Source organism: Corylus avellana, chromosome ca5 (assembly GCF_901000735.1).
Source record: "Corylus avellana chromosome ca5, CavTom2PMs-1.0".
NCBI classification, from domain to species: Eukaryota; Viridiplantae; Streptophyta; class Magnoliopsida; order Fagales; family Betulaceae; genus Corylus; species Corylus avellana.
In genome coordinates, this window is record NC_081545.1 from 9321310 (window position 1) to 9330621 (window position 9312).

At 35.9% G+C, this 9312-nt stretch overlaps 1 protein-coding gene and 1 non-coding gene across 2 annotated transcripts; one reads left to right on the top strand and one right to left on the bottom strand.

Moving 5' to 3' along the window:
• The first annotated feature begins 3680 nt into the window (after positions 1-3680).
• TRNAK-UUU (transfer RNA lysine (anticodon UUU)) lies at positions 3681-3753 on the top strand. The gene has a single exon. It is a non-coding gene; the product is annotated as a tRNA-Lys (tRNA).
• Positions 3754-3884: 131 nt separating this feature from the next.
• On the bottom strand, positions 3885-7229 carry LOC132181531 (expansin-B3-like). The gene is made up of 4 exons (XM_059594788.1): positions 6929-7229; positions 6231-6537; positions 5591-5720; positions 3885-4377 (listed from the first exon to the last, which is right to left on the bottom strand). The coding sequence occupies exons 1-4, from the start codon at positions 7077-7079 to the stop codon at positions 4180-4182; spliced, it is 786 nt and encodes a 261-aa protein (XP_059450771.1). The 5' UTR covers positions 7080-7229; the 3' UTR covers positions 3885-4179.
• Between the last annotated feature and the right edge of the window lie 2083 nt (positions 7230-9312).

Below are 9312 nucleotides of genomic sequence, written 5' to 3' on the forward strand. Positions count from 1 at the left end.
TTAATTTCTTCTGTTTTTAGCCTAACGTCTATTTAATTCCTCAGCTCACCATTCCTTAAGGAGAAATAAGCACGACCATCTCTAGATGCTTTAGAGTATGCAGGATGGGCTATGGAGAGTTTTCTTCTTAACCTTTTTTGATTTTTTATTTTTTAAATGATTTTCCACGACTTCATACCATTTAAAGACTTTGGAGGTTCAAAAATTCCCTTTGAAACTGATCTTTCCTAACTTTAATCATCACCTGGTAAACTGTAAAGTTTATTTACTGAGTCTTAGATGATACTTGGAAAATCCTGATAGCTGTACTAAACACCCATGGACCAAAACATCTCCAAATTTCAGAAAATGTTTTCAATTAACCAAATAAAATAACTTTAATGAGGCATAAAATATTTTATGTTGTGTAAAATATTTCATGTCACTCTCCAACAATTCGGGTAGGCAACTGTGAAAAATTTCTTGTGCGGTTTACTTGTCGGAGCAAATCTCGGGCTATCCAAACACCTGCTCAAACATGTGGGCTTTACAATTGTCTTCTCAAATTGCAAGCAATTGCACTGGATCTTAATCTCACTCTTGAATACCCAATCTCACACACTTTCTTTTACTACAGCTCTCATCGTCGTCTCTCTTTCTTTCTTGCAACTCCTCGGTTTATGTAATTTAAAAACAAACAACGGAAAATAGCCACTTATTTTAAAAATCATTTTCTGACCGAAAATATTTTGTGCCGAAACAAATGGGCTAAAAGTTGATTCAGTTTTCGATTACCCAATGGCCCAAAAGGGGCAAACCCAAAGACCCACAAGCATTCTTGAATGTCTGGGCGAAGAGATTGTCAGAATCATAGCCAACTACATGCAAGAGTGAAATTTGAATCAACAGAAGATGATGGTTAGGACTAGCGACATATATCAAAGACCCACAAAACTTAAGGGATTACATCTTTGTCATTAACTTGATATTCTGTTGAGTATTACAAGAGGGATTTATAACAACATAATATTACAAAAATAAAACTACAAACAGGTACCATGAAATCTAAATTTATGGTTGCCAATTTGTTCTTGTTTTTGTTTTTAGTACAAACTCACTTGCCTAGATAGCTTAAAATGCGAACCCACGTATCTTGAGCACGTAGATCCTACAATCTCTTCTTTTAAACTGTTCGAAATTTTTGTGAAATTCGAACAACCTTTCTCAATCCATACTAAATATAGGATTAAGGTAGAGTACAATCTTGGGCGAAGGAAAGAGGTTCGAGGGTGAGCAAATGAGCTCCCATACCCCCACCCAAACTCCTATAAATCATCACAACAAAATTGCCTTGGTCACCCCTCAGACAAAAAAAATGCCCTTGCTTGAAAACTCCTTCCAACATACACTGCTTGGTGCTTGGTTGAGAAGGGTTCTTCTAGCACTAGTAGGAACACCTATTCATAAAATAAAATTTTCAATTTCACCCCTCAAAATGCTTGCTTAAACCCCACCCCCTTACTTAGTCCATTTTTTTTTTTCTTTTTAAAATATTTTCCTATTTGCCCTCCAATAACAAAATATTTATGCTACTATCTCCAATGAAAGGTGTCTTCCTCAATATAGGCAACAATGGACCATTAACATTCTAGTAATGATATAAAGAGAATTAGAATCCTCCCAAATATGACAAGACTTTTAAAATTATCATTAAATTTGAGATGATCATTATTGAATTTTGATTTACTAGCAAAATTTTAAATGTCATATCACATTTGTGAGCACTTTAATCCTCCTTACATTCAGTTTTATATTACGTTCCAATGATTGTAACTGCAAATCCTTAAAGAAAAAAAAATGCTTTTTAGATGCTGGTTCTTTTTTTTTTTTTTTTATTTTAAAAAAAATGTTCTCATATAAAATAAGAATTTTAAATCTTTTTGTGTTTTTAATTGTTTGTTAATGTTTTTGTTTTAAAAAAAAAATAGAAAAAAAAAAAAAGAAAAAGAAAAACTCTGTCCATTCAATGCAACGTTTGTTGAATTGTTTATTTATATTCTTTAATTGGGTGAAGTAAAACAGCACGCAGGCAAATTTTTTTTTTTTTTTTTTTTTTGCATTAAAATATTTTTAAAAAAATTTCCTGCACGGCGTGCTGTGCTCTGAATCACGACTCTCCTTAATTAATTTTTGTTCAAACTCTTCTTTAATCTTACTCCTTTCAAATTTGCAATACCCCTAACCTGTTAAACAGCAATTAATGCAGGAATATTGGGCAGAATCTTTTATCCGTAAATGTGGAAAAGAATCCACATAAATTTGGCGACATTCTATTGGCCAGGTCGACATTGGCAGAGTGGAATCCAAGATTTGGGTGATATTTTGATATCCTTGTGGAATCAAAAGAAAAAGTTCATTTGATTTCCCATGTGAACCGCTATGTGCCAATCAGCTACGATTCAATGGGACACCCTCCCACGTGCCGTGGTCACACCCCTTATAATAATGTGTCAGTGCCACTCCCCACCATAACACCAAGGCATGTGAGGCCACAGCTTTATTTATGCAAAGAAGCACTCATATCTTTGGCTCGTGAACCCCCTCTCTATCTCACCCCACCCCCCCAAGTCAAGCACCACACTTACAATTATGCTCAATAATTTTGTGCATCCAAACCATACGACTTGGTACAATCAAGGGTGATGATTGAATAACTCAAAAAAAAATTTTAGTCAGAGCATATATTAGATTGTGGGTTGAAATTAATGTAATAAAGAATTCTCATACATGCTTAATTAGTATTAATCGCCTTAAATTTTTATTGATGTCTTAGTATGACTGAGTCAGATTATGGCCAGTCGAACTTAAAAAAAAATGATTCCTTAACAAATTCTTTCAACCACACAACCATATCTTCCTTCACATAGCCTGAGTTGTTGTTGTTTTCCTTAGTGACATTGTCTAGTGTCTTCAAATCATTTCCATGTCACATTAAAGTCAATAGGATATTTCAGATTGTGTCTGCCCCTACGACTCCTACATTTCACTTCTGAAACTCGCTTACTTTTTAATCTTTTTTCCAGTTTGGTCTTTCTGTAAAGTTTATCGAGTGCTATTTAATTTGCACATAATAGAACTAGATGTGCTATTTCTAATCGAAGTGGAAGCATTCATATTTCTTCATGATTGTTGACTCCATTTACGCTTCGTTTGTTTCGATATAAAATATTTTCAACAAAATTATTTTTTTCAGCAAATATTTTCCGACATTTGACTTGTACAAAAAATGAGTGATGGCCCAAAACAACCAACGACTTTTGGCAAATTCCGGCAGTGATCTAGCGGTGGGGCAGTTTGAGGAGGATAAACTCAAACTCGAACAATGGTTATGAAATTTAGAAGCGAAAACTATTTCCCAAAACTAAAGAAGTTTTTTTGGTCAAACCAACAAATATAGGTGTTATGGTATAAATACATTTTTAACATATAAGGGCTAATGTATCAGTTTTAACCAACTATTGAATTAATTCTTGTTTAAAAAAAAATGGCTGATTAAGATTATCACAACATTTTAGAATAAAAATGTAATATACATTACTCTTTATTTATTTTGTATGGTGCATGTAATTATCCAGGTAGAGGTGCGTATGATTTATAAGACGTTTACTTTTTTATCATTTTATACTATCGTTTATCATCATGCCGTCTTAGCTCAGCCGGTAGAGCGCACGGCTTTTAACCGTGTGGTCGTGGGTTCGAATCCCACAGACGGCGCTTTTTCACATATGATTTAGAGTTGTTTAATTTTGGTCTAGACAGTTACAGCAATAAATAGTGGTAAGGTCCACGGTCCACCAATCTCACCGTACGTTTGTCTCGCTAAATAAATAGACAACACAAATCAATGCATTCAACGGTCCAAATTCATTAAAAACAACGCGACCCCACAATTACACTGCAACATATATAATACGGAATACGCTCTCTCTCTCCCTTTGGAGAGAGGGGCTTTCACATACACAACAGTTAGAAGAAAGAAGCGCATCGGATGCCTTAATAATACATGCACTAAAACGGCTACGTTTTTTCTCCTTAAAAAAAAAAAACCAGAGCACCAAACCGACAACTGTTTCTACTTTACTTTCTGTCATTGGAACTAGCTTGCCTTGTTGGCGTTAAAGTGTGTTGACTTTTGACCATTCAGGACATGAACTTGAGGCGGGAGAAGTACGTGGATTTTGGTGACCAATTTCCGGGGATTACATCTCTTGCAGACAGACTTCTTCCCGTTGTTAGTGTTGTTATCTTCACAGAAAATGGTCCCTGTAAAGGTCCGCCATTGAAGCACCAGTTTGCACCCCACACATGCGTCATCTCTAGCCAATCCTCCGAATTTTCCTGCCAATATATCATCAACATTATTGGATCCAGGTCGGTCAAACATTGCAGCCATGGCAGAGAAATATATGATTATGAACATGCTTAGAATGTGGCTTTTAAGATATCTTTTTCTCACATGCTTTTTGATTCAAGAGAATATTTCAACAGTAGAATGAAGAAAAAAGAAAGTGCTTTTGAGCAGAGTTCACATTGGCCCCATTAGCAAGAAAAAAAAAAAACTGCAGAAGCACAAGAAAAAGTTAAAAATGTGAAGAAATGGTGGCACATGATACGGAAGAGGAAGAGACGTCCCCGCGATATTAGGAATCGGAAACAGTAAACAAATGATTAATGTTGTGGAAACAGCAAACTACCAATGATTTCAGAGAATGATAATCTTTCTAAACCACGTTTAATCTGCAGTCCTTTTCGGGTAAACCAGAGATGCCTCACTTTTCAAGATTAAATATGCTTTATTGATCCACTTCATTGATTTGATAAGATTACTCACATGCATGCGCTCTTGTGGGGGCATGAACAGGCATACTCGCACGGTCCTTTTCTTTCTTTTTTTCTCATTGGATCATCCTTTTTTAACTTGTGAGTTTAAACTATTTTTTATCAACGAGAATTAGCTAGAAGCGAAAAGGACAATTACGATTAACAGTTATTAGTTAAAACTATTGACCACAGCATGGATAACCACCTAGGCGATAATTATTTAATGTTAACCGCTAACCACTTTTTAAAAGTAAAAAATGAGAGAAAAGAAAAATTAGAAAATACCAAAACTATATATGTCGCTTCTAACTAGAAGGGGCGGAACCACCCATGGCCAGCGCCCCCTAAGCCATAGGGTGGTCCCTAAAATAAAAAATTATATATATATATATATTAACTTTTGTCCCTCAAGATATTTTATTTTTTATTTTTTAATTTTGCCCCCCAAACTAAACATTTTAGTTCCGCTCCTGCTTCTACGGTAATACCCTACTACATACGATGTCGTTTCTAGAATTTTATACATTTTTTTATATGTTTTTTATATATTTAAACATAAAAGCAACGTCGTTTCACATTGTCTTCAAAAGTGGTAAGGGCAGTTAATAAACGCTTCCTATTTCAACCATAATAAGAACATGTGAAATATTTAATTGATAAAGTTATAAAAATAAGTAAATTTAATTATTTAATTAATATTTTAATTAAAAAAAATGAGAAAGCATCGTACTTGTTTAATGTGCATTGATCCAACGTCTCCATCTCCATCCATAAACTGTGCTTGGATTGAAAGCCAATAATTTGTTGAACCCTCATTGATATAGAAGCCGATGCTTTTCCCACGGTACTTGCATGCTGTCCTGTATATATGTATAGAAACATATTCCATTATATATTCCTTTTTCTATTTTTTTTATTTTTAAAAAAGAACAATAAATATAAAAATCAAAACCCCTTTATTGCGCATTTATAGAAAAAGCTTCGAAGAGCCTCTTTTTTTAAAAAAAATTTAAAGTAATTAAACGTTTGTACTTCTTAAAACTCTAAAGTCATATAAAGACACCAGAATGAAGACTATAAAAGTTGACCCATTGCGGGTAATTTATTTATTTATTATTAATATTTTTAGGCCAGAAGATAATAATCAATGCAGCCAAGTATGAAAACGAGTAGAGCCGTAGAATGTTGGTAAAAGAGAAAGAAAACAAGACATGGGTAATTTTGATTATTAATTTACAAAGAGATGAGTAAAAAGTGACAAAAAGCAAGCGCCAAAACGAGACGTTAAAGCAAGAAGAAGAGGAAGAAGACGACGACATAGTACAGCTACAGCGTACACACGAAAAAGTAGCAAAAAACGACATACGTACCGCCGGTAAACGACTTGGAGTTGGCCTCGGTTCCTGAGCGGGCCACCCTCACCGGCTATAGCCATGCGCCCAAACGCGGCGCCACTGAGGTCGAAGTGGGTGTTCCCATTCCCGCAGGGGCCGCCGGGGCACTCGTCCGTCACAATTACGGTGACGGCGCGTCGCGAGCAAATGCTCTTGTCCACGCACTTCACCTTGAAGCATTCCCCACACCCTTGCCCCTTCTTGAACAGCACTGGGCTCACTGCACTCACCCTCGCCTTCAGAGGCTTCACGTCCACTAAGGTTCCGTACCCACATGCCCCACCTGCAAAAACCCCGGGCCCCCCACTTCATCATTACACATCATGTGAATTTTTGTTTCCATTTAACTGCCTAATTATACCCCAAAGAAAAAACAAAACACCTTAAATTCATCAAATCCTTCATATGCGCTATTATTTGTTTAAATTTTTATTTTTCTCAATTTTGTTGTTTTGTGTTCTTAAAGCAAATAAACCCCCAAAAAAAAAAAAAAAAAAATCCCAGAAGAAGAATTCGAGATTATTTTCCATAAATATGTTCAAAAAGGCATATTGACCGAGCTGACTCGTTGGGCCAGAAAACCTTGACAGGCCGAGTCAACTCACCGAGTTGAAAAGCAAAAAAAAAAAAAACAAAAAAAACATAGGGAAGTGGGAAAAAGCGAAAGCATTTACCGTCGCTACCGTCCCCATCGGGGCTGCCGTACCAGGTGGCGGTGGCGGGGTACCAATGTATGTCCAAGGCGGAGGCAAACAGAGAGTTGAGCAACACGAAGGAAGCCCAGAGGCAGAAAGACCGAGCGGAATCGCGGCGACAAAGCAGCATTGTGTGCGTTTGTGTCGGCGGAGCCACTTCTCACCTCCCCACACCCTCAGCACGAAGCCCAAGAAGAAACAGTTGCGCGGAAAGGAGGAGAGAAATGATGTCGCCGACAGTTTTGTTGTGTAGGGGTTTTGTGAAGGCAACAGAAAACAACATTATTTATAAATAGGGCAAGGGGTTGGGGCTATATGTTTGGTACTGTCATCTGTGGCAGCGCGGAGCCACTGGTCTTCGTTCTATTTACGGGAAATGCCAGCTTGGGGGGTCCCATTGGCCGTTAAGGCGTTAATCCCGCACAACCGTACGCGCTTGTTCGAGGTATTCAGGCTAGGGGTGTTTTCGCCATTTTGAAAAGAAATAAATATATATATGGATGTTTTTACCGTTGGGACTGTTTCTTTTCTCATTGGGCGAAGGGAAACGGCCATGTGTTGTGAGTTCCAGTGATAAAGTCGATAGAAACGACAGCGTTTCGTGAAACTGTTTGGTGAAGAACGACCTGGTAAAATGTTTTCTTGGTAGGCTGTAACTTTTTCAGTTAATATATATTAAGGACAATATTATGGAGTAATGTTGAGGTGGTGATTTTTCACCACCTGAGTAGGATTGCATAATAACACTCCTGAGTAGGATTGCATTATCTTCAGTTAATACATTTTTAGAATATGTGATTTTTCACGTGTTTTTTTTTTTAAATTAACATAATAACAATTAATCAATGCTCACGTATATTATATAAAAATTATCTAGTAATTATTGAGGTGGTGGCAGTATTGGCCGCTGCAATTTTTAGCTGAGCTATAGGGATTGCATAAGGTTGTTTTGAAAGGTAACGCTCTCCAAATTAAAAAATCACTAAAAATAAATGGCATAAAGTCGACTAATCATTGATGCTAGAGTTAATTATCTTGAGTAGTTTGCAAGGATGGCAAGTAAATTATGGAGTAATGTTAGAGATTATCTTTTAATTCTCTTAAAATTGATGCGATTTTTAAAATTATTATTGCATTTATTATCCTAAAATTGGCTAAATATTCTTTGTGAAAACAAGTTTTGAGGGAGAAAGCTTCTATTTGTCCTCCCAAGAGGTAGCTCAATCGGCTGGAACCACGCCTAATGAAGTGAATGTCACTAGTTCGAATCCCCTCTCCCCTCTTGTGCATAGGGCAATGCCAAAAATATGTGCTTGAGAAGATTGCGGGGGTAAAGTAATGAATTATTGGTTTCTGTGTGGCCCCAATGAGGCAAAATTTGTCGACTGTTGGTACCTTATCTGTTCAATGAGTGGACCACCCATTGGATAGACCAAATCAAAGAAGCATAATTGGTTTTGTTATTATAGTTTCCTCATTTATTCAAGAGTGCATCCTTGACTCGCGTTTAATTGGTTTTGTTATTCAAGAAGTTTCCTCATTTATTCAAGAGTGCATCCGTCACTCACGTTTAATTGGTTTTGTAATTATAGTTTCCTCATTTATTCAAGAGTGCGTCATGACTCACGCTCAATTTTCAACTATATGCATATCTATGCACTAAAAAATAAAAATAAAATGTTAGATTTTCACTGTAACGTTATTATATTACAATTATATATCAATCTATTAAGAGCGTGTTTGAGATTGTATTTGAGAAATAAAGTTTTTAAGGGCTTGTTTGAGTGTGCGTTTGAAGGCCTAAAAGTGCGTTTAACTCTCAAAAAGTCCATTTGAAGAAAAAAAAAAAATACCAATTTGGTAAAAAAAAATTGAAAGCGCTTTTAAGAGTAAAAAAAGTCTAAAAATAGCCAAAACGGCGAACGCATTTTTGGAAAAAACTTTAAAATGAAGCTTTTGCCAAATATATATATATATATTACTTAAAAACTCTATTTTTCGAACGCAATCCCAAACATGTTTTAAGTCAAAAATCTTTTTTTTGGAAAAAGCTTTATTTTTAAGCGTTTTGGCCACTTTTAGGCTTTTTCTTTAAAGCACTATCAATTTTTTTAACCAAATGAATACTTTAAACGGACTTTTTGAGTGTTAAATGCATTTTTAAGCTCTTTAAACACACACTCAAATAAGCCCTAAATAGCATTTCTGATAATAGACAAAGCGCCTTCCAATAGAATCACACCTTGGTTTGTTTGTTTGTTTGCTTTGCTCCCTAATCTTGTATGCGAGTGATCATGAGTGATCCTAAGGCCTAACAGTTCTAGAAAAAGATGCTGATTACCATAATGGAAGGAGAAGGAGAA

Excerpts from the sequence above, each read along its gene's own strand:
- LOC132181531 (XM_059594788.1), bottom strand. The coding sequence starts at position 7,079 with ATGCTGCTTTGTCGCCGCGATTCCGCTCGGTCTTTCTGCCTCTGGGCT. Across the intron at positions 6,538-6,928 it reads CGATGGGGACGGTAGCGACG|GTGGGGCATGTGGGTACGGA; the intron begins GTAAATGCTTTC and ends GGGTTTTTGCAG. Across the intron at positions 4,378-5,590 it reads GATCAATGCACATTAAACAA|GAAAATTCGGAGGATTGGCT; the intron begins GTACGATGCTTT and ends ATATATTGGCAG.